This window comes from Molothrus aeneus, chromosome 2 (genome assembly GCF_037042795.1).
Source record: "Molothrus aeneus isolate 106 chromosome 2, BPBGC_Maene_1.0, whole genome shotgun sequence".
NCBI classification, from domain to species: Eukaryota; Metazoa; Chordata; class Aves; order Passeriformes; family Icteridae; genus Molothrus; species Molothrus aeneus.
In genome coordinates this window covers 114,642,053-114,667,589 of record NC_089647.1, presented here as the reverse complement: position 1 = coordinate 114,667,589, position 25,537 = coordinate 114,642,053, and the positions used below count along the sequence as shown (strand labels likewise).

General features: G+C 43.0%; 1 protein-coding gene across 2 annotated transcripts in view; it reads right to left on the bottom strand.

Moving 5' to 3' along the window:
- The window catches only part of KCNJ6 (potassium inwardly rectifying channel subfamily J member 6), a 171,156-nt gene that overhangs the window by 22,085 nt on the left and 123,534 nt on the right, over window positions 1-25,537 (bottom strand). For both annotated transcript variants that reach the window (XM_066545557.1, XM_066545558.1), the window contains one exon: window positions 14,401-15,321. In XM_066545557.1, coding sequence (XP_066401654.1) covers window positions 14,401-15,321 — 921 coding nt within the window. The remainder of the gene's footprint in view (window positions 1-14,400; window positions 15,322-25,537) is intronic.

The window sequence follows — 25,537 nt, the reverse complement described above, 5'->3', positions numbered from 1 at the left end:
GCAGCAATGTTGGGTTGATGCTGAAAGGTTCTGTTCTTGTTTGAAGCAGGTTCCTCCTCTGAACCTGCAGCCCCTCTGCTCCTCTCCTTCCTGCCCATCCTGCTTTTTGGAGCCCGGCACCTGTGCTGGGCTTGTCGCTGCTTTCTCTCTGTGGGATCAACCCGAAGCCAAACAATGTCAAAAGACTGAGATCTGAGCATTTCCCCTCCTCAGAGTCTCATTCCAATGTGGGAGAAAAGCCCATTGTGCGAAATTTGGGTGTTCAAATTCAGAACTTGAAGTACTGCTCACATTTTTTTCATAATCATGGGATCTTTTATTCCATTGTTCTAACATGAGACAGGGGGGAGGAAGTAGAAAACCTGCACCAACCCCTAATAAATAGAATATATGAGATAGATTTAGTGGGATATCTTTTGGTCTGGATGTGAAATCTGAGTGCAGTGATTATGCAAAATCCCTGGTGGGGATGTGGTTAGACCTGACTCAAAGCAACAAATCTTTCTGCTGATTTAGTGAACACAAGTGCTCTCACATGCTCTGAAAACTGCTCCAGCTCAGGATCTTGGCATCTTGAGACAAAAAAAGTGTCCTCTGGGCAGAAGCAGTGCCTTCCAAAAGGCTGTGTTTTACCATCAAAACGCTTTTGTGCCATAAACAAACCCTTCTGCACCAGCAAATTTCCTTTTCTCCTCCTTGACAGACTTGTGCAACATTTAAACCGGTAGGAAAAGAAGATAAACAATAATCTGTACCGAAAATGCTTTATACTGAGCAGACACTGCCTTTCTCAGCACAATTATTGGTCTCTGAGTCTGCAGTGGAGGAATTGGTTGATATTAAACCTTAACCCAAATGACAACCACGAGGTGCTCAGTGTTAGCAAGTGAGTTTTGATTTATATCAATCCCTCTGTTTTCCTCCAACCTTTCTTCCCACACATCCACAAAAAGAGTTAGAGGATCTTGTTACTCATTTTGCCTGGGATTTGAGTGACCATGTGTGTTTGAGTGGCCTCAGCCCAGGCCCTTTCCTGGTGTTTATTGCAATCTTATGAACTCAGAGCTTTTCCAGCAATCTGTGGCTCAAAACTCACTGAGAAAATCACATTTCTTCCTTGACAGACTCCAACTGTTCCCAGGGTCTCTTTAACACCAAGCCTTCAGGCTCACAATAATGGAAAAAAAGGCAAGATTTTACAGCCTGGAGAACAGGAGGAAACTACCCCAGCACAAATAATACTTTTTTACAAGATTTCCCAGCCTGAGCTGACTGTAATTACATGACATCTATGGAAAACACACTTGCTGCCTAATGCCACCACCTGCTTGGAATATCCTCTTTGTATCAGCATGGTCTCATCATTTCCTTCCAGTGTGATGCCACGGGGTCTCATGATAAACACTTTATAACACATATTATAAACACCAGCATGGATTAATAGCACAACCTGCATTTTCTGGGCTTTCATGGCCCCAGTTGCACACTAAGTGTCATTTTTGTGCCACTACACCTGCTCCTCCTGCTTTTTTCTTCTCCTTTTGTCCAAACAACCTACAGGTATGTTGTGCATTTTGTCCATTTAAGTAAGTTATGGCCATCCTCCATGAAATTGCTTTAAAATGGATTTTTCCTTATCTTCTCCAGCCCTGCAGTAAGTAGAATAGTGCAGATAAGATTTGTGGTGCTGTGTTCACCTGGAAGGTGTCTGGCTGAAGGGAACTGCTCTCCCTGTGACATCCCTGGGCTGGGGATCCTGACATCATCCCCCTGCCTGGGGATGCTGATATCCCCTTGCAATTTTGGGGAATAAGACTGAAGGATGCTACTCCAGCTGTCTCAGCACTGCTGGAGTTCTGGGGACTCCATGGGGTCCCTCCTGCATCCCTGCAGGACAGTGCCCAGATTTTGGTGTTCTCACCTCTCCCAGGTGCCTGTGGGACACTGAGGGTGTGCTGAGGGGGGAGAGAGGGGCCTGGTTACCTGACACGGATGATATTGGTAAAATATTGTACAATCATGGAATGGTTTGGGTTGGAAGAGGCCCTGAAGGTCACCCAGTGCCACCCCTGCCATGGCAGGGACACCTCCCACTGTCCCAGGCTGCTCCAGCCCCAGTGTCCAACCTGGCCTTGGGCACTGCCAGGGATCCAGGGGCAGCCCCAGCTGCTCTGGGAATTCCATCCCAGCCCCTGCCCACCCTGCCAGAGAACAAACTCCTTCCCAATATCCCATCTAACCCTATTCTCCTCCTTTTTTGTTTTTTCTTCTTCTTTTTAATTCTTTCCCTCTTTTTCTCAGTCCCACAGCTCCCCTTTACTCTCAGTGCAAATCAGCCAAGAATTTCCACCTCTCTCTTGGCTGCTGTTGCATCCCTGGGGATTGATTTCAGCCCCTAAAGGATGATCAGGCTCATTTTGTGCTGCCCTCAGGCTGTTCCCGTGTCCCAGTGGATAAAGCTGGAAATCAGAGCTGGCTGAGGAGCGAGGGGTCGACAGCCCCAGCTCCTCGTGCCCTGGCTGTGGTGCAGCCCTTGGGGGGAAGGTGCTGGGCAGAAATTGCTCTGATTATTTAAAGCTTCCTGTGCATTGGATTCTGGCCACTTTGCAGACATCAGGAAAGCTTGACTGGTGTCTTTCCCCAGCAGAAACTCTTCAGAAGACTACTTTGGACTATTAGGATTCTCTGTCTCCTGGGTCCTGCCAGCAAGAAGTGAAAGAGTTTAATCTGCACAAAAAAAAAAATCCAGGGGAACTCCTGGAACTGTTTTAATTTTATTTTTCTTACCATGTTACTCTGTTGTGCTGGGTGTTATATTTACACAATATAATGAAAAGAGGTTTAGGAGAGATGGGATCTCTGTCTTGGCTGCCATAAAGATCTGCCCTGAGATCTGTGTTTTCAGGAGTCTCTGCTCCAGTTCTGTTACCTTTCCAATGGAATTCTTAGCCCACGTTTGTAATGGCCCTGCTACACCTGCTGGAATTTTGGCTTTTGGTTCCTTTCTTGGTGACAGATTAAGCATCAAACCACAGATGATAGATGGAAAGTGTGGTGGGAGGGATGGACTCAGAACCCAAGGAAGGGCAAAAGAGGAAGAAGAATTTCCACGGACTGAGAATTTTTGTCCATTCCAGTGTCTCTATTTGCCATGGACAGTTTGCACAGTGAAATATTCCAGGTTTGTTGGGTCTGTCCTTGTGGAATGGCTCTTTCCATCCATCTGCAGGACAGATTTCCTGAGGGAAGGACACCCTGCATGGATCCACCCTTCCTCCTCCCATGGCTGTGAAGTCACCTCAGATCTTGCAAAGCCAAAACTTCCAGTGTGGGTACTTTATCTAGATTATAAACATTCATCTGCTTCTAACCTTCCATTTGCCTCTTAATTAGAGCCTTAATTGCTTCTTCTCTGAGGCCATTAAGGAGCTGACAGGCACTGCACAGCTCTATTCATTCCTTCAGGGTCCCAATTCAGAGGCCACCAGAGACTGAGTCCTGCTCCACAGGTTTGGGAGGGCTTTGGGTTAAAACTGTACATGAAACCTTGGTTCCATACTGGAAGGGGAGGGTTTGGGACTGAATTTCTATCACTGGTGGCTTTTGAGTGCTTCATGGGTATTTTACATCCCTTTGGAGGGTAAAGGAAGATGTAGCAGGGTTAAAATTCATGTTTTATGTCTCAAACCTTGGATCTCGACTAATTATGAGGGGTTTAAAATCCTGATTTAGTTGTGATCAAGCCCTGATGGGAGTGCCTTAAGGAGGAGATTCAGCCCTTGATTCATGGTGGGGGAAGAGCATTTTCCTTAAAATGGAAAGCAAAGCCTCCTCCCCTTCACAGCTGTGGAGCTGGGGCTGCTGCCTTTGAAGCAGATTTTTGGCCAGACAAGAACCTTTGACTGCCTCAAAACCTTTGGCTTTGGACTCTTCTGCACTTTTTCATGGCATCTGTCACAGCCCTATTGGCAGCTAGAGACTCATTGCTGCACTTAACATCTGAAAAAAGTGGCTAATTTGTTGTCTTCCCACTGGAAAAGGAGATTAATGGAAACAGAATTGGAAAACAATGAAAATGGATGGGGGTTTTTCCCACTCTGGAGAATCTAAGTGTAATAAATTAATACTTATGCAAGGTTGCAAAAAAAAAAAAAGAAAAAAAAAAGAAGCTAATGGCTGGTTAAAAAAAAGCGCTAGCACAATTTAATTGGAGTGGCTGACTCATAAATCTTTGAATCTTTTTTTTGTTCTGGGGGTGCCTGGCAGCTCTGCCACAGTCAGATGGAATTTTATTTTTTTAGGGGAAGTCCCCCCCTCTCTCACTCTCTCTCTTTCTCCAGTTCACATTGGTCTGCAGCAGTCAGAAATGTGGAAGCAAAGTTGTCAACCTTGATGTCGTTTAAGGCTCCCCTCAAAAAGTCTGGAATGTCCTGTTAGACACAGTTGTGATGATGATAACAATGATAACAATGATAACAATGACAATAATGATAACAATGATAACAATGACAATTCAGCAATTGTTTGTAGCTGGGTTATTTTGCTGGCAGCCAGAGAGGAGCAGGCAATCCATGGCCAATCCATGCTGGACACTCATCTCAACCTCCAGAGGGGCAGGAAGATGCCAGAGATGCTTAATCCACAATTTCTTCAATGGTGACAGAGGAGAACAATGAAAGCTCTGAGCTGGGCTATGAATTTTTCAAAGCCATTCAATTCTTCACAGTTATTAAAAACAAGGAGGAGCCAGCTTGGAGTTTTATAATCACAGGCAAATTGAGGCTGGAGGGGATTTCTATCCACTTTTGTGACATCAGTGGCACATCCTGATATCCTCTTGGATATCCTCACCCTCTTCCAACTCTGTTTATTGCATCTCTGAATTCCCTGACAAATCCCTGGAGCTTTGGCTCCCCTTTTAGACTGGGCCCCTCCCATGGAATGTCCTCCAGAAGAGATTTGGGCTGCTCTGACCTCACTTTGCTCCTGGTGGGAGATAAATCCTCCTCAGACCTGCCAGTGGAGATTATTTGTCCAGTTCATCACTTTGGAAATTCAAACTGCTGGGAGGAGCCTGGGAGGAGCCTACAAAATACCCCAGAGTGTGAGTTACCCTCCCCACTACTCATTTCTGGGAAGTTCATGGAATTCAGGCATATATTCCCTCTGAATTCATCTTTCTAAATCAAATTTTAGCATTCCTCAGGTATCTCAAACATGTTCCTCATAAGCACTGGAATTTTGGTTTTGGAGATCTCCTTCCTTTGTGCTTTGTTTTGAATGTTTCTTTAAATCAGGTTTCGTTCTGGTGTAAGTTGTAAGAATGGGATATCTCATATTCAACAATCGTGTATTTATTAAAATCCCATTTTTTTAAAACTAAAGGTTTCTGTCATTCTACAGAAATCCCAACTAAGGAAAAATTGCCAAAATCAGGAAGCAAAGAAATCTTAGAGAGAATTGTGACTTTCTTTACATCATTCTTGGGAATATTGGGAATGAAGGAGAGGGAGTGAGTGAGCAAGGGCATGGCAAGGAGTTCAAATTTTGATTTTCCTTGGAATGCTGTGATTGAGACCACTGAGACCATTGCAATTTTTTTGTGATTTGTTTTCCCTTAAATCCCCTGAGGACTTTTTTCAGAGGCCTTGGGAATCCCAAGAACTGTGCCACAATGGGACTTTTTAGTGCTGGCAGCTGCTTTCTAGGATAAAAAATTTAAACTCATGAATTTTCTGTATTTTTTCCATGTCCTTTATGTAGCCAGTGGTGCTTCTGCAGTCCATAGCCTTGTTCTTTTTAATCTATCAACTGCTGAGTTTGAATTTCTGGTTTAATTCACAACTTTGCTCATTCTTTAAACTTTTAGGTCACTTTTGGCTTTACAGCTGCTGCTCTATTCAATTTTGTGACAACTTTTTGCTGAAGGTGAATAATCTCTCTGCTCACATTCTTTAGAAACAGATGTAAATATTTGTAATTTTAGAGGGGCCTTCTGGTTATCAGGGTGTGTAATGCAAAGTGATTCCAGGCACTTTAACTCTTCTTAAAATCCTGTGACTCCAGACACTTAAAATATTCTTAAAATCCCATGATTCCAGACACATAAAATCTTAAAATCCTGTGATTCCAGACACTAAAAATCTTAAAATCCTGTGATTCCAGATCCTTAAACTTTTCTTAAAAACCTTCATTTTATCCTTCATTACAATTCAGGGAGACAAGAGGAAAGAATATTATACAGCTGGAAGAAGATAAGGACCATGGGGAGAAGTGAAAAGATCTTTTAGAAATACGGGAGGGAACAGAGTTCACCAAAAATGCTTCCCAGGCTTTTGAACTGCAGGCTACCCAGACAGACTTCATATCTGGAAATCAAGCTGAGCAAACAAGGTCATCAGCCTGAAAGAATCAGTTCATTCCAGCAAAATTCCAGGGGCGAGACCCTGCCCTGACTCAAATCCATGCTGGGACTTCACCACCATCATCTCCAGGCAGGTAAAAACCCCAGATGACCAAAAATGGAAGTCTAAAATTAGAAATACCAGCAAAATATTTCCTTTTCCAGGAAAATATTTCAGGGCTGATCCTTTTTTTTTTTTTTTTACACTGTTCCTGGAGCAAGGGGGGAAGCTGAGCACACTCAGGTTCCTGGTGTCATCTTGGGAAGTGCTCTGGAATGGAAAAGGCACTGCAGTGGCCCCCAGCACATCTGTGAGGGGCTCAGGAATCACATCTGCACTCAGAGAAGGTGGAACATGTGCAGTGAGCTCATCCTGCCTGGGGGATGCTCTGACCTGGATAAGGATGGGCTGCCCTCTGCAGAGCACCCTCCCTTGGATTTGCCAGCTGGGGACTGGGCTGGAAGCACGGGAGATCAAGCGTCTGGAATCACAGGATTCTAGGAAGAAGGGTTTAAGTGTCTTGAAATCATGGGGTTTTAAGAAGAATTTATATGACTGGAATCTGAGGATTTTAGGAAGAATTTATGTGTCTGGAATGACAGGGTTTTAGGAAGTGTGGAAGTGTCTGTAAACACGGAATTTTCGGAAAAGTTTATGTGTCTGGAATCACAGATTTTAGGAAGAATTTAAGTGTCTGGAATCAGAGGATTTTAAGAAGAGTTTAGGCGTCTGGAATCACAGGGTTTAAAGGAGAATTTATGTGACTGGAATCAGAGGATTCTAGGAAGAGTTTGAGTATCTGGAATCACGTGATTTTAGGAGGAGTTTAAGTGTCTGCAATCACAGGGTTTTAGGAAGAATTTAGGTGTCTGGAATCACAGTATTTTAAGAGGATTTTAAGTGTCTGGAATAATGAGATTCTAGGAAGAGTTTAAGTGTCTGGAATCACAGAGTTCTAGGAAGAGTTTAAGTGTTTTAGATCACAGGATTTCAGGAAGAAGAGTTTAGGTGTCTGGAATCAGAGGTTTCTACAAGAGTTTAAGCATCTGGAATCACAGGGTTCTAGGAAGTTTAACTGTATGGCATCAGAGATTGTAGGAAGAGTTGAAGTGTTTTGGATCACAGGATTTTAGGAAGAAGAGTTGAGGTGTCTGGAATAACAGGATTGTAGGAAGAGTTTAAGTGTTTTGGATTACAGGATTTCAGGAAGAGTTTGAGTATCTGGAATCACGTGATTTTAGGAGGAGTTTAAGTGTCTGCAATCACAGGGTTTTAGGAAGAATTCAGGTGTCTGAAATCACAGTATTTTAAGAGGATTTTAAGTGTCTGGAATAATGAGATTCTAGGAAGAGTTTAAGTGTCTGGAATCACAGAGTTCTAGGAAGAGTTTAAGTGTTTTGGATTACAGGATTTTTGGAAGAAGAGCTTAGGTGTCTGGAATAACAGGATTCTAGGAAGAGTTAAGTGTCTAGGGTCACAGGATTTTAGGAAGAGTTTAAGTGTCTGCAATCACAGGATTTTAGGAAGAGTTTAAGTATCTGGAATCACAGGATTTTAAGAAGAGTTTAAGTGTCTGGGATCACAGGATTTTGGGAAGAATTTAAGTGTTTGGGATGGCAGGATTTTAGGGAGAAGAGTTTAGGTGTCTGGAATCATGGGATTTTAAGAAGAGTTTAAGTGTTTGGAATCTCAGGATTCTAGGAAGAGTTTAAGCATTTGGAATCAGGAGATTTTAGGAAGAGTTGAAGTGTATAGAATAATGAGATTCTAGGAAGAGTTTAAGTATCTGGAATCACAGGATTTTAGGAAGAATTTAAGTGTTTTAGATCACAGGATTTCAGGAAGAAGAGTTTAGGTGTCTGGAATCAGAGGTTTCTACAAGAGTTTAAGCATCTGGAATCACAGGGTTCTAGGAAGTTTAAGTGTTTGGCATCAGAGATTGTAGGAAGAGTTGAAGTGTTTTGGATTACAGGATTTTAGGAAGAAGAGTTGAGGTGTCTGAAATCATGGAGTTTTAAGAAGAATTTATGTGACTGGAATCACAGGATTTCAGGAAGAGTAGAAACGTCTGGAATCAGAGGATTTTAGGAAGAGTTTATGAGTCTGTAATCAAAGGATTTTAGGAAGAGTTGAGGTGTCTGGAATCACAGGATTTTAGGAAGAGTTTAGGTGTCTGGGACCACAGGATTTTAGGAATACTCTGCTGGTCAATGGAGAGGGTGCCAGCCCAGCTTCCCACTGTGCCTTTCTGCTTGGAAAGCAGAAGCAGGGCCAGAGTTAAAGAAAATTTTGGGATCCTGTCATTGCTCTGGCCGTGGAGATCACGAGCCCTGCAGGGAATAACCTGTGCAGGCTCAGCAGTGATGAGCAAAGACAGGATTTTGGGGCACCTCTCTGTGCTTGGCCCTGCTTTAGGAAGGAACAATGTCGACAGGGGAGGCTGTGGGAGTGTGGAAAGAACTGGGACCTGCCCTTTCTCCAAGCCCAGAGAGACTTTGGAGGGATTGCAAAGACAGGAGGTGCAAAATGAAGCTCTTCTTGTGCAAGTCTGATATGTGGTCAGCACAGAATTATTTCATAATATCTGATCTGTTAGGTAATCCCTAAATACCTGTCTTTTAGAGATCTTACCTTTTAGTATGAGTTACTGCTTGATTCTGAATATCATATTTGAACATTTAGGGCTGAGGAAGCAGCTGGAGATGCGAAAAGCTGAGGAATTAATGGGTGAGAAAGGTGTGAGAGATGGACAAAAAGCCATTCTCAAACATTCATAACAGGCTTGCAAAGTACAGCACTACCCAGAGAGTAAAGCTGTTAAACAAAGGTGTAATCCCTTTTCCCTGAAAGTGAGATCCAGCAACATTTTAGCTTTAATATTCCTCATCAGCATCTCCTTTTTATTTCCCACAAACACTGCTCCCTGATTTCTTGCTATTCCTCATAGCTTTGACTATTGTGAAATTGTAATTACCTCCTCTAAGTCTTACAATCCTCTTCAGCAATGAAATTCATCTTTTTCCACCTGTAGAGAAATCTTCCTGAAGGAAACATGTCAATGAGATGGGAATTTCTTTCCCTGCTGGCATTTAGAGCTCCCCTCCTGCTAATGCCTATCGTTTTCTGTGTGAGAATAAATACCAGTGGAATGCTTTGTTAGACTCAGTAAAATTAAAATGAGATGGAACTGAAAGGAATTGCTGGCAACTCCAGGGAAGTGGGGATGTGTGAGAAGTCAAACCTTGTCCAAGTCTAGCACCCAGCAGCAGGAGATGTTAAAACTCCTAAAAATAGGAAGGAAAGCTGCAGGCTGGAGAGCCCTTGTGGTCTGATCATTTCTGGAATGAAGATGATCCAGTTTGGAGCAGAAGCCACTTGTTCCTGACCCTGCTCAAACTGCATTTCAGTCTCATCCTGGAGGACAATCAAACCCACTTTTGTCCTTTGTCTTGCAGAAACACTCAGGTGGGAGAAATCCTGGTGTTTTTCTTCCTGTCACCTGCATGCCCTCAGGAAGCAGTTGGAGAGGGTAAATATTTCTTCCATGAAGAGCAGTAGAAAATTCAAGTGAGAAACTCTAACCCCAGCAATTTTTATTTGGAGAGAGGGCAAAGTCTGCTGAGAGGTTTTGAAGGGTTGGAACTGCTTAAATCCATATCAGAGGGAGATATTTGCTAGGGCTGGGCAAGGCCAAGGGGTAAATATGGCATTTCATCCCAGGGAAATCAAACCCACAATAAACCAGTCAGTCAGAGGGGCTGCAGTGAAGAGGGCAACAGCTTTATACAATATTTGTCTGGTTGATAACACTGTTTACTGTATAAATAACCATCCAAGTGGACATTTTACTGCTTTGCACACATGTTTTCCACAGCTGGCAAGTGTGGTTGTTTCTGTGGCTGTAAAACCTGCTGCAGATGCTGCTCTCAAAGCTGCCCCAGTGTCAGAATTGTAAATGAACCCTATTCTGAGTTTATTTGTAAAATTATCCCTCTGAACCTGAAGTTCTCCGGCTAGCTTTGTTGCTTTTTTGTTTTTTTGGGGTTTTTTTTTGACAGCTACAAATGTGCAGATCATTTTCTTTCCTTGGAACTGTTCAGTGCTCAAATGTTTATTTTTAGGCAGAGGGAATTGCCAGAGTGTCACCAAGTGCATCCCACTGGCCAGATACAACTTCACAAGTCTTGTTCAGAATTTTCCTCTTTCTCACCATTTTTGCCCCCATTTTTTTTCATCTCTCTCTCTCTTTGAGTTTATTTCTCTCAGTTTATCTGGCTATTGTACGCTACCTGACCTTCCCACTGCACCTTCCAAATTTAAATGGCTTTCCTTTCCTCCTTATGGGTCTATTTCCTTATCAAAATTATACATTGGCTTAATTTTTTAAAATACCTACTTTGCTTATGATGATAAGACTTCCCTTAGAAATAGATTTCACCAGGTGAAAAAGGCTTAAAAACTTAAGCCTATGGCTAGGATCCAATTATCATAAAACATTCCTAACTGTAGGTTATTTTACATTTAAAACCCTGGAAAATAGGCTGCAAAATGTGGAAATTCCAGATGTGTCATCCAGCTGCAGTGAAGGTTGGTTGGATTTTTTCCCCCCCATTTTCAAGGCTCCTCAGTGGTTCCACAGCAGCCTAATGTGCTTTTGCTGTCCCAAAATCAATGTTTTTGGCCACTGGAGAGATGTGCACCACCACCAGGAAAAGCACAGAAATAAACCTTTGCAAAAGTTTTATCCTTCAAATCCAAAGACATATTTTGGAATGTTGCTGTAAATAAATACATTTAAAAAATGCATCTTGAAAGGATCCATAGCAAGTATTTTTAAAAACCAGGCTTATTTTGAGTGTTTGGTGGTGCTGGATGAAGGAGTCAGATTGACTTCATGTTTTTGGAAAATGCCTTGCTGAGGATTCTGCCCTCAAAGTGATTTTCATGGCAGAAAGAATGGGAATAATCAAGGTGTAGGGATTGTCCCTGGGATAATACTTTGTTATGTGCCTCAAAAAAGACACATCCATTCTTTTTGCATCTCAGGAAGTTATGGCAATGCTTCCATGGGGAATTAAGGGATCCTTGAGTTGAACTTTCTGCTGAATTTTAATTGGGTTCATTATTTTAGTGTCATTTAAGAAAATGCATTCTTCTTAATTTCCTGTCCTAACACACAATGCAGAATTCCCATGACAATCCATAAAAATTGTGTTTCATACAACAGATAAATGTGATTTTGGAGCACTCAGTGTGGAAATTATTATAAATGTATTTACCTGTCGAGTCAAATTTGAGCAGAATCAATAATTAATAACAACATTAGCAAAGGTTTACCCTTATCATTTCCCATTTCATTTCTCATTGAAGCTCTATCTGAGTGGGGAAGCTCTGAAAACAGAGAAAAGATTGTTTTTCCCTGCTCAGATTTGGGAGTGGCTTTTCTGATGGATGACACAACCTGATGACCTCAGCCTGGTTTGGTTCCCTCAGCAGTGACACCAAATGAGGACACTGCTGTAGGTGACATCACATTTTCCTGGCTTCAGCCTTTATAATTTTATAATTTTGGATTCCATAACTCTGCTGGCAGGAATGCAGGGCTGGGCTTTGCTGCTGGGAGCAGCTTCTTTCCCTGCTCTCACTCTGCAGCAGGTGGGAGAAGGAAAGGTGAGTATTTGACTGCCAAAATTGTCTTTGAGTGTTTGCCAGGATGCAAATAAACAGAAATGTTTGTAATATTTGTGTAAATTTGTGTCATATTTGTGTGAATATTTGTAAATTAAAAGAGTGAAAATTCCAAGTGTTGGTAGAAGGTTGGCCTGAATGTACCTTCAACAAAAATAACTCAGTGCAAGGAGTCAAAGCACAGCACAAGAAGCTACTTATGCACAAATATGTTTTAGGAGTTGTGCTGGTAATTCTGACATTATTTGATGCCCTCTGCTCATATCTCACTCAGCAGGAGACTTTACCCAAACAGAACAACCTAAAATGGGAAACGGACCCCACCCAGTGCAGGGGAAACTCTTTAATCCTGGACATCTTCCGTGGGTTTCCAAATCACTGCATTCAGTTTCTCTCTTGATAAGGACTGGAAAGGTTTGAGATAATGACAGATGTGATTTTATCTCAAACTCTGCCAGCCCAAGCAGTCTGAGGGGTTTTGTGCTGCAGTGGAGGCTGGTGGTGGCTGAGTGGGAGAGGTGGCCAGGCCAGAGCAGCAAAGAACACCCCTGGGAGAGAGCCCTGGGGTGTGCAGGGGTGAACATGAGGTGAGAGAAGGGGGGCTCACAAATAGAGATGAGACCCTAAACCAACAAATCCACATCTGCTGCACTGCAGAAATATTCTGTCTTTTGATCCTGTAGGTGGTTTTGGTGAGACATTTTTTATTCTGCCACTACTTGCCAATCTCTTTGCTGGAAAACACAGTGTTCAGCAATCCTGAAAATATCCCCCACCCCCTTGGGATGTCAAGTTCCTTCAGCTGCAGTTCTGAGATCTCAGGATGGTTTCAGGGAACAAAGAGCAATTTCCTCATTGTCTCACCCGAAGGTGATGCAGATGTTTGAAATCTCGGTGCTTACTGCACAGATCAGGAGCACTAAACATTTCATCTTGATTTCTCTTCAGTACCACCTACTTCCTGGAAAATTTGGAAAGCCTTGCATTTACCACTTCAAATTCCCTGCCAAGTTCCCTTCAGTTTTTTGTTGTGGGTTTTTTTTTTTTTTTCCCCTCTGCTCCATTTTTGTCTCACACGTTTATTATATGGTGACAAATGCAGTTTTCTTCTGACACCACATAATAGATGTGTGAAACACACACACATGTTCTAGTAAGAGACTGCTCTTTATTTCCTGGCTCCAGTTGCAAAACATGAGTCAGGGTTGGAAAGGTTGTGCCTCTGTCAGAGCTGTGGAATCCACGTGCTCAAACTTTGCTGGGTTTTGCTGCAGTCGTGGGGAAAAATGGCAAATCTCATTCTTATATTTCTATAATCAGTGTTTTCTCTTCCCCCAAGCACATCAAATCTTCATTTTATAATAGCCATTCCCGTGTGTTGATTATATTTACTCATTTCAGGCATTGCTGCTGTTATTAACAGGAAAAAACACCTCCAGCTTCTAAAACACAGATAAAAGTACCCTCCTATAATTCTGGCTTTAATACAAAAAAAAAAGAAACATTATTTTAGTGGTGCATTTGCTGTGGATTTCAAGCACTTTTTTCCCCTGCACCAAGTGATTTCTGCTGTTCTGCTGCATAATTGCAGGTAACAACCACCCAGCACCTCCACGAGACTCCGGTGACACAACATTCCTTGTTTGTACATCCCAGCTTCCAGTGTTCTGTGCACTCCTGTGGGGGGCCCCAGTGAAACACCAACTCAGATGAGACCTTTTGTGAGCTAGAGTGGAACAAGCCCCACGTTACCAGTTAAAACAAAAACCAAGGAAAACGAGCAGGCAAAAAAAAAAAAAAAAGAGAGAGAACTGAACATATCACTTCCTACTGGATCCAGCCTTGGAATGCCACAGGGCTGGCAGTTGTTCTGCAGATACCCAGGAGTGATTGGAAGCAGCAGGACCATGGTGCTTCCACGTTAATCACAAACAGAGTTTTTGCATTGAATTTTTTTTGTTTGTTTTTTTTTGTTTTTCCCTAAGCAATTTTATCCCACAAGGTCCCTGTGGTTGAGCTGCTCCTGCAATAGAATGACAAATAACTGGGTGACATGCTGTGAAAAATTTAGAAAATGAGAGATGCTATCCCATTTTCTAAACAGAGCAGAAACAACACTAATTCCGTTAGGCAAGATGGAACAGACAATTAAACTGGGCATGCTTTTAATTCTGAAGCTCACCAGAGAACGAACTCCTTTTTCAAATGCAACGACTGTGGAAGTGATTCCTTTAAAACGAAGCAAAACCACTGATTTTCCTTGCTAAAATTAAAGCATTTACCTCATACAAAGTATAAGAAATGTTACCTGTTGCCTCCACCATTCCTTCTAGGATTACAACAATTTCTAGCTCCTCTTTGGGCAACTGGGCTTTGGAAATCTCCCAGAAAGGACTCTGCTGGTTAATCTCATGGCTGATGATCAGTGGTGAAACCAAAAAGAGACGATCATCCCCTGTGTAATAACCTACGTTGATATCTGTCTGGTTGAGTGGTATAAATTCCCCCTCCTTTGTCTGTTTGGATTTGATCAACTTGGCTCGTATTGATGCCTCTACAATGTGTGAATTCCTAAGGTCTCCTACTCGGAACATCAGACACAGCTTTCCATCCCGCATGGAAATGACTGCGTTTGTAGAAAAAACCAAGGTTTCTGCCCTCTTCTTGGGTTGGGATATTTTCACAAACATGCAGCCAACCATGAAGGCGTTGACGATAGAACCTAGGACAGACTGCACTAAAAGCAGGATAATTCCCTCGGGACACTTGTCCGTGATGACCCGGTAACCGTACCCAATGGTGGTTTCGGTCTCGATTGAGAATAAAAAGGCTGAGACAAACCCATTGAGGTTGCTGACGCAGGGGGTCCACGTGCTGTCCCCTATGTGATCCATGTCCCCTCGCATGTAGGCAATGAGCCACCAGATCATGCCGAAGAAGAGCCAGGTCACCGTGTAAACCATGACAAAGATCAGCAGGTTGAACCTCCACTTGAGATCCACCAGGGTGGTGAAGATGTCAGTCAAGTACCGGTAAGTCTCTCTGACATTCCCGTGGTGGACGTTGCATTTCCCATCTTTCCGAACGTACCTCTGGATTTTCCTCTTGGCACATTCTTTGCTGATGTTTTTTGGCAGATCCTCTCTCGCTTGTTTGGGCAACTTTGGTTGATGGATTGTGACAGGGCTCTCGATGTCCTGCTCCATTGAGTCTTCTTCCAGGACGTTGGCTGCCATGGAAAACAAAAAAGACACGGAAAAGTCATCATTCCTCTTGTTATTGCTCTAAGTCAACACACAACCTTTTCCTGTGTTGATCAATAAAACAATCATCCTTGTTCTTTGCTAAATCCATTATGTTTTGCTAACACAAAAATTGGATGCCAAGCACCCTCATTTTATTGCTACGCAGAAAATAAAATTAAAGCAAACACTTGTTTCTTATCAGGTCATCCTATCCACACCCATATATAAATTCCACAAGATGGGTTTAAGCAGATATCCCTTCCCCCCTCGCCCCTTTGCAGTTTAATGAATGAAATTTTTTATGCACCAAAAAAGATCTTAGGGAGATAAAAGATATAAATGAGGCAATGGATTCACTTGTGGGGGGAGCAGAGAAAATGAGCTATTGCTGAGCTATTTTTTCCATCAATTGCATTGCTGTGGGGAAAGTATTAAATAAGTACAAGAAGGTTTGTTTTTTGTTTTTTTTTTAAGCCAACAGCTTTTAGAAAGAACCAATCCTCTTCTTGTTGAAGGAAAGTTGTAATATCCATCAAGAGCAATTCAAGCACACTTCCACAGAAAATCAATGTCTTGCTGATAATGAGACAAGGAATTGTGTGTCCTTCTCCCAGCAACGTAAAACCAACGGTACTTCAGATTTCATTTGAATTCACTGTGCCTGTGGCCTTTAATTCAAGTGTACCTTGTCCTCTAATGATCTGGGCCTTTTTTTTTTTTAGTTTCCCAGCCTTTAGAGATAAATAGCTTTGTTATGGTTGTGTGCCAGGGAAAAAAAGAGTGCACTGAGGAGGAGAGTGCTTTAATCGAATGTGTTTTGCATGGAGCACATGGTGAGGTCTGGGGTAATTGTTGTTTTCAGCTGAAATCCTTCTGTTTTCTGGGGCTTCTTCCTGCAGGAATTTCAGCTCTTGGATTCCTAATTCTTTCCCTTCTGGCTAGCTGCTGTCATTCTTCTGCCAGACTGTAAAGGGAAAAATCTTCTGGTGGGTCTGCCCAGGTGCTTGACTTTGAATAGAGAATTTCAGAATGGTTTGGGTGGGAAGGGACCTTAAAATCACCCAGTCCCCACCTTGTGCCATGGTCAGGGACACCTTCCATTACCCCAGGTTGCTCCAAAACCTGTCCAACCTGGCCTTGGACACTTCCAGGCATCCAGAGGCAGCCACAGCTTCTCTGGGCACCCTGTGCCAGGGCCTCGTTACTCTCATAAGGAAGGATTTCTTCCCAATATCCCATCTAAAAAGCAGCACTGCTGTGATTTTGTGCCATTCTTTATGGAGTGTTGCTCTCAGTTGGGTCAGTGTGGCTCTAAAAGCCTTTTTCACTCCTAGAAACGTGCTGTGCAGCAGATCCTGTGTGGAGTCTCACAGCACCTGTAGAGAAAGATCACAGACCCTTGCAGAGTTTTATTGAAATACCCAGGGGGGAAAAAAGGGTTAAGGGTTGTAGCCTGGTTGTTTCTCCTCCTGACCTGCTCCTCTTTCAAAGAAAGTCTCAAAGCCCTCCAGTAGCACAGAATCTGAGAGCAGTTCCATGTTTTAAGGCCGTGCCCCCCATCCTGTCACCTTTTCAGTTTTCTGTGTGTCTCAGGAGAGCCTTATCAGGGCTGATGGCAGTGGCAGCACTGGGAGCTGTGTCCCAGGGCCCTCAGTTCTGAATGAACTCCCCCAGTCAGTGACAGTGTGCCTGCTTGCATTAGCCCTGATGCTGGGCAATGCATGACAAAACACAATCAAAAGGCATTGCAGGATCTTTGTGAGGCAGACTTAAGCCAAAGCCAGAAAATTTGAAGTTAAGGCTTCACATTTTATGCTCAGCTCTCTGTTGTGCCTAAGGAAATTCCAGTCCACAGGAGTTATCACATCACTGCAGCAACAGAATCCTCAAATAATTATGAACAACCTCTGAAGGCTCTGGCTTTTGAGGCTTTATGTTAAACTACTAATGCTGATATAATGGGGTTCATTATCTTTCAGGCATTATGAATAATTTGCTTTCCCTTCCCAGTCAGAGCCTGGCCTGGACACAGAGACCAGGAGTGGGAGAATCCTTTTGGTTTAGAGAACATTCCTCACTCCTGGCCCTGCTGTGAAAGGGAATCATATCCCAAACCCCACTGTCTGAGCATCTCTTACCAGAAATTATCCTGGGAGGGGACCCAGGGGCTGATTTTACTCCTTGAAGCAGGAAGAATATGAAGGGAATTTCAGGGCTGCCCTCCCACCACACCACTCCTGCTTTCCATGCAGTGTTTATTTCCTATGGAAGTACTTTGAGCACCTTTAGTTCAGACAGCAAATTTTTACTGATGCTTTCCAAATGCTCTTTGTGGATTTGTGCATCGCAAGCAGCCTGACCTAGCTTTCACAGCATGAGGGAAGGGCCACATTTTGGCAAGAGTCCATGGGTTTTGTAGGAGCAGGGAGCTGCTGTCACAGTAAGTGGGATCAGCTTGTGACAATTCCACCGTGGGAGGGTTTTTCTTCACCTGGAGAAGTTGTAGTGGAGCTGGTTCTCATCTCGCTTTGTAAGGGGGCAGCTTTGGACAACAAACCCAGTGTTTAACCAAGGTCTTTCTCATTACAGCATTTATTTGACACTCTTGCAGACATTTCAATCTTCCTGAGGGCATCTGGCCATTTCTAAACTCTCCAGGCTCTTCCCAGTGCTGTCATTTCTCAATTCTCAGTCTCTGAGAGGAAAAAATTAAGGTCAAGCTTTTTGTCTTTTCTTCTTTTTTGCAAGATGCCCTTTCCTTCTTTCCCTCACCCAATCCTGCTATGGATGAATTCCTTTGTGGAGAGTTTCTGGATCAGAACCACAGTTTGTTATCCTCTCCTGGACTGAGTTTTCACTCCAGAGAGAACCTAGGGAGCAGCAATTCCCAAAATAAGTGATCCAAAGGTTATGCATCTGTGTGTTTCCATGGAAATGCTCGATGAATAAGTTTTAAACACATGGCAGGATCCCTGCTCACCACTGAGGCTGAGGAACAGCCACATACTGTCAGTGCCTTTGCCACAAAATACTTTGACTAATTATATTTTTACTTGATATCGACCCAATTAACTTCTGCAGTTTATTTCATCTAATTTTCCTTTTGGTTACATAATGGCTGTCAGGGATCCAGGAACAGGGGAGTGAGTAGCAGCAGCCTCACTTGAGAGCTATTTTTGCTCTCTCTGCCTTTCTTCCTGACAAAAATATATACATATTATTAATCTGCACTGCAAAAAAAAAAAAAAAAAAAAAAAAAAAAAAAAAAAAAAAAAGAAAAAAAAAGAAAAAAAGAAAAAAAAAGTATTTCTGAACTCTTCCTCCTCTCCCAGCAAACATTATGTTTGTTTGAACACAACAGCCAGGTAATGAGCCAATCCAGGCCAATTTAGAGGATTCTGTTCAAATGATCTGCTTTGGTTATTCTCTGAGGCAAAACCTACAAGACATATGAGATTTCAGTGATTTGTTTAATTTCCCAGCAAATGACAAGGAGTTCTCCTAAAAAAGTCCCTGAACAGTTCATTTGTGTCCTGGCTGTGGCCAAATTAGCTAATTAAGTGTGCCCAGACCTATTATTTAGTGTGGAGGGTAAAGAGTGGTGCAGCCCACACTTGGATTATTGAACTCCAATTGTTTTCCAGGCAGGTTAGTGTCATACAATCTGCCAAACAGGAATAACCTGTGCCCTGAAATGGAGCCAGGAGTTGTGTGTGCTCAGTTCTGCACTGGTCCAAACCATGCCAGGGGCTTTTGAACTGTGCCAGTGCTCAGAACATTTTAATTTTCTAGTAAAATTGCAGGAAATGTTGTTGTCATGTTCTTGTCTACTCCAAAGCAGCACTGGAAAGGCACAGTCCTGATTTCCCAAGCACATCCTTTTATTTAGAGCCTGTAGAACAACATGAAACCAGTGTCAACAACAAAACAGGACAGGATACGCTCTCTCCCTTTGAGGCTGTGAATGTAACACAACAATATAACCCTTAAGCAATCATTTTATCACCAACAATGTGATTTTTGGTGTATTTTGGTAGTGCTGCAGAGAACTTGTTGTGGTGCTGTGCAAACACAAAGCAAAAGGAGGAATATGAAGGGCCTGTTTGTCCAATTTAAATACTGTGAGCCTATTTTGGTTGCAAAATAATGAGGAGTTTCAAAAGAGAATATTGCAAATCAAAACTGACCTTTCTGTAACAGAAGCTGACCTAGAAAGTTCCGTGGACGTTTCACTGCAATTTAGTGATTTTAACTCTTGTAACACAGTTATGAACATTTTATGTGCAAATTCATTGAAAATGTCCTGATTGCCAAAATCATTTACAATCTAAAAATTGCTCTCATGGGTTTTACTGCATGTAAGAAATGTGTTGAGCAGACACTGTGATTCCTGTCTGCATTCCCCCTTTAACCTGGTGGGATGAGGGCCACTTTGAAATGAAGGTCCAAGTTTGGTTTTTGGGAAGTCTCGAGTGTTTTACCTCTCGTTTGCTGTGGTCCCCAACCTCCCTTGCACTGCATCCATCCATTTGGCAGGACCTGGTGGCTGTTTGGGCTCCCCTGTGGGGTTGTTGGGCTTTGCACAGCACAAGGAATTTCTTGTAGCCTTCAATACCCCAAATCCGCGTTGTTCCGTTTCTGCTCTTGATTGCAGTGGAAGAAGTCAGAGAAGGGGAGATTTTGGAATGCTTTGCCTCATCTGTGGATGGCTTTTGTTTCAGAGCTCTGCAAAATCTCATTTGTGATGAACACAAGGGGCACAGGAACACATGAATTCTGGGAATAGAGGGGGATTTGTCTGTGGGATGAGCCCAGCCAGATAATCCACACTGCAAAGCGCCACAAGATATGAGGAGAAAGAGTCTTGTTTAGAGTAAAAAGTGGAGTCTTTTATGATCAGCTAACAACTGTAAGCAGTCATTATCACAGATCCTTTTCCCTGAAAAAGAAAGGAATTAGGATCTGGTCCTGCACTGTTGAAATCAATGCAAGATTGACTATTCACTCAGCTGGAAGCATTGCTAGGCCTCACTTTGAAATGTTGGAGTGCTCAATAAACACTGACTTGGCAAATCTCTTCAAGACCCAAATTGCTTCTTTGCACCCATGGAATCATAAACCTAATTTCAGAGGGAGCATGTGTATGACTGAGATTTATTTCAGCAGCAGCTTTCACTAAAATAACATGAAATGAGATATATTTATGATTAGAAAAGAGACTGTAAGGATGATACGTTGTTTTTTTCACATTACCTGCTTCATCACTGCCTTCTAATCCAACTTGATAAAAATAATATGTTCTACTATTTTCATTTCTTTTAAGCCTGTACAGCTGCAAGAAATCAGTCTGAGTAACACTCTGTGTCTCTGCAATACAAACATTTCCATTCATTCCTGATTCTTGGCCCTTTTATTATGGAGGGTGGAAAAATGAATCTGATAACTCAAATTTAAAAACACATGACTCCATTTTTGGTAGTCATTTGACCTTGTAGTTTTTGTCTTGGATTCTAACCAACTTCATTGCAGAATTTACCACTGAAGGCTCCAGAATGCTGTTTTTACATCTGCTTTGCTAAATTTGTCTTCATTTGTATCACAGGGAAGCCAAACAGCCTTGGCTGGGTAACATTTATGGGGCAATGTAAGAAGTCTGCACCTGGCTGTAGGAAGGTTGTGAGCCTGCAAGATGTGCAGAGACAGTTGATTATCAACATCTTCAGCCTTTCACAAGGCTGTGGGTCCCAAATTAGATTATGGAACTTGTTTGCTCCCTGAAGCCTGAGCTCTTAGAGTCAGGCCATCTGTTTATTCAGAGCCATCTCTAGAGCAAATGCCTGGCACTGAGCACTGATTTCTGGAGTAAGGAGAGGTTCCCTGTCAGATTAGTCTTTTACCAGGTTTGTAGCTCCCAGAAAAACTTGAGCTTGAGCTTCAGGGAAGGTATTTCTGTGTCCAGGGCCAGGCTGGACAGGGCTTGGAGCAACCTGGTCTAGTGGGAGGTTCCCTGCCCTTGGAACTGGATGATCTTTAAGGCCCCTCCAACCCAAACCATTCTGTGATTCCATGATTCCATCATGTCCTCGTCCTATCCACAACCACTGCAGAAATCAGCCTCCTCCTATTTCCTCTGAGAAGGTGACAAAGATGAGGTAAAGCATTTTTTGCAGTCAGAAAATGCTTACTATTGTCAGTGCTGCTGCCAGCAGTGGCACAAGCTGCCAGCAGCTGTGCCTGAGGTTGGAAATGGGGCTGTGTGTTCTGTTCCCATCTGTCAGAGCTGGGGCAGTTCTCCGCTGTCCATGGGGCAGTTTTTTCTTTCTCTCTGCCACAGCCAATCCTCCCTGCAGGAGATCTCTGCTGTCCATGGCCACTGAGTGTCCCTGCAGGGCTGATCCAATCCCATCATCCCATGGGGAGATGCTGCGCCCAGGGGAGGAGCCAAGCATTCCTACCTGGATCCAATCTGAGGTGCTGGGACAGCCCAGCAGCCTTTGCCCAGTGCATTGCCAGAGGAGCAGCTTCTGCTGCCCTGCATTGCCAGAGGGAGCCCAGGCCCATCTCCAGCAGCCCTGGAGCTGCAGAGGAAAACTCCCCCCTTGTGCAGGATCCCTGCTCCAGCAGAGCCACAGCTGGCACTGCAGGAGGGCTGAGCCCCCATGGGATGGGGCTGTGCCACCCCCTGACACACAGGGGGACAGGGACTGACTCTGGCAGTGGTTTTTTGTTTGTTTGTACTATTGCATTTGTATTTTTAATTTTCCTAATAAAGAACTGTTATTCCTATTCCCATATCTCTGCCTGAGAGCCCCTTAATTTCAAAATTATAATAATTTGTAGGGAGGGGGTTTGCATTTTCCATTTCAAGGGAGGCCCCTGTCTTTTCAAACCAAGACAAGCTGCAAATCCTGGCCACACTTTTGCCTTTTGCTGCCTCTGGGTCAGACGTGTCCCCTGACTTGCTGCAAGGTGTCCTTGTCTAACGTGATCTCTGAGACTTCTTTTTCCAGTTACTCAACCCCAATTATTTCTGCCAGTTGCTATCAGGTGTCTGAATGCCAGAATTTTTGCCAGCTACAAAATTTCTTGTAAAATCTCCTGAGAACTCAGCTTTTCTTCTCCATGGGCTGTACCAGGAAAAGGAGAAAGCATGAAAGACTTTTATTGACCTTATTGCTATCAATTTTATACTGTGCTTATATGCTTTATCTGCTAGAAATAATAAATAAATTAATTCAAAATCTGCTTAAATCAATGAATATTCTGGGTTGTAAGGAACCTCTAATGGCTTCAACGTGCTGCTCAACACAGAACCAACTTCTACAGAGTGCACCTCTGAGAAGAGTAGGGCTTCATCTTCTCTGCAGCTTCATTTTTGCACCTGAGCTCAGCCTTCCAGAGAAATTAAATGAGGGCTGGTTAAATCCTGATTTCTCCCTGTATTTTCTTTACTGATTACGTGGAAAAAAAGTATTCCCATCTTCTGTGGGAAGAGATTCTCGAGATTTTTTTCCCATCACAATTTTCCTGACGGAAAACTCTGGGAATAAAAATGAGCTGATCAGCTGACCTATTTTGTGTAGATAATTCTGGCCTAAACATTTCATACTGATAATTCTGACTCATTTAATTCTTCACTATGTAATATCTCTGATATCTGGGGAGTTCTCCTGGTTGTTTCTGGAAGTGTAAATAGGAGTTTGGCTGCCCTGTCCATTGGTGACTACACTGCTAATTTAGCAAATTAATTGTTTTGGCTTTGGCCCAATTAGTGCTCCAAGAAAATACCTGGGAAGGGTTTGGGAGACAGGATGTGCTCCCATTCAGCAGCATGGATGAGATTGAATCAGATTTGGCTTTTTTCACTCTTATCTGTCAACACAGTTCCACCTTTGCTCCCTCAGACACCTCCACAGGCTCCCATCTCACCCCTGCTTAAAGCAACATAAACCCCTGGCCTGCAACACAGACCTCACCTTGTTCCAGATAATTTGAAGTGGCAAAAAAATCACTGTTAATAAACTAATTATGTCTTAAAACCAAGAGAAAGTCCTCGCAAGACTTAGGACCAGGTGCTCTGCAGTGTGACTTGGACATCTTGTACTGCTTGGTCTCAAGGCTACAGAATCATTCCTGGTTTTATTTAACATTGTAGATGGAGTCAGTTTGATCGTGAGGCTGGTGCACGTTCCAGCATGGGAAAAGTTTGGAAATCAAGGCAGGCAGCTTGTCAAAGTCTGTGTGTCCAGTTAGGTCACCAGAGAGGAGAGAAATGCACCCTCTCAGAAGGAGTTGTCACCAATTTTCCTGCTGGCAGGAGAAGCCAGCCGCTCTTTCCTTGCTATTTTCTACCCCAACTCTGTTCCTGTCCTTTCCCCCCTTTTTCCCCTGAAGCCAGGGTGTTTTCACTTCAATCTTTGTCCTTGGCACAGCCAAATCCAATATTTTCCAGCATTGCTGAACAACCTTGAGGCAGCCTTGTGCCTGAATATTCACAGAGCTCCTTGGGCAGGTGCTGGAACCACCTTGACTATGCCAACACACTCTGACAGCTCCTTTGCTTTGATCAATGAACTCTCCTAAATAAAAGGCAGAGGAATGATGGAGAGGAATATTTTTGGTCAGAAAGGAAGGGCTTGATTCAATCAAGATGCTGAAGCAGTCGAGTGAAACCAATAACATATGCAATGGTCTAAGGCTGAGGAGCAAGGCCAAGAGCTTCTAGAACTTTCCTTCCAAAAGGGGCAGAAGAGTTTAGATGTGGATAAAGACCTTGGATCTGATCAGTTTCAGGTTAGAGGATATGAGATGACTTTGAGAGAGTTCACTTTTCCTCTGCAAAACATTGTTTGCACTGAACAACCTTTCCCTGGGTCAGGATGGTCACTGGCTGGGGAAAGCCCTGCCACTTGTGCCAATGCAAAGCAAATATTTCCACACTCCTGACTGCCCTTTGATACCAATTTTGCAGCTTTCTTGGGCAGCAAAATTTTGGGAGGACAGCTCAAATCCCACTGGTAAAGATGAGGTGTTTGGGCTAAGAAGAACTGTCAATTCCTATTTTTTTCCCCCCCAAAAATACAGACTACAGGGAACAGAACGACTTTGGAGTACAGATATGTGATTTCTCCTGCCCTCCAGTTTTTGACAGAAGAATGAAAACATGTCAGAAACTTCCCTTCTGAAGTTGTATTATTTTCCTCAGTCAGTTTCCAGCCAATCTGGCTGCCCCCAGGACACAGACATTGCCCAAGCATATTGGTTTGCTTGCTGCTGTTACTGCTGCACAAGGTTAAAGAAGGGGTTGAAAAGACTGGAAAAATTGAAACAGAGAAGGATAATAATTACTTTTTAAATCTGGTAATGGAGATTTCTTTCTTGACAACTTCCCTGAAGCCAAAGGAGAATTTTGATGGCTTTTGCTTCTATTTCAGGAGAGCAGGATGCTCCTCCTATACAAAACTCAGGCAAGACTTTAATTTTTACACACTTAAGAAGAAAGATCACCGTAATATTTCACTGGGGAAACAATATGTCTGTGGCTTCTGCTGTCCCTCATGGTGGTGACTTGCAGGATGTTCACAGTTTTCTGTTGGTTGAGGTGGCCTAAGATGCAAATCCAAACTCTGGCATCCAAATGTTGCCTCAAATAATATCTCAGGGGCCAGGCAATTACCCCCCTTACAATTAGTTTATCTCAACAGCTCTTGTGTTCTTTCCATGCTGCTCCTTCTCCATTTTTTTCAGGTGATAATGGAATTTTGGCTGCTTTTTTTAAGCTAAATAATGAGGCCATCACTGCCTTCATCCCCTTTCCCTGCCAAAAGAAGTCAGAGTGAAATACAGAGACCTGGTTTCTTGCTGATGATTTCCCCTTTTGTGCAGTTTATAGACTGCAGAGGAGAAAATAACTGAGAAATCAGGCTGAAAGTGACATTCAGAAAAAAGAAATTTTTAAAAACCCTGCATAATTTCAGCTGGGTCAATGTTTGGTTTCAGGCTGTGGTGTTTTGATAACCTGGAAATGGTGAGTTCAGAATGGCACTTTAGCAATGTTTCCTAAGGAAATGAGCCTTATCCATCACCCTGTCTGGCCTCCTCTGAATCATTTCTGAAACTGTGGTTGGTATTTAGGCTTTTGGATCCCTTTCAGAACTTCACTGAGCTTTTGGAGCCCTCAGAAATCCTAAATTCCTACCA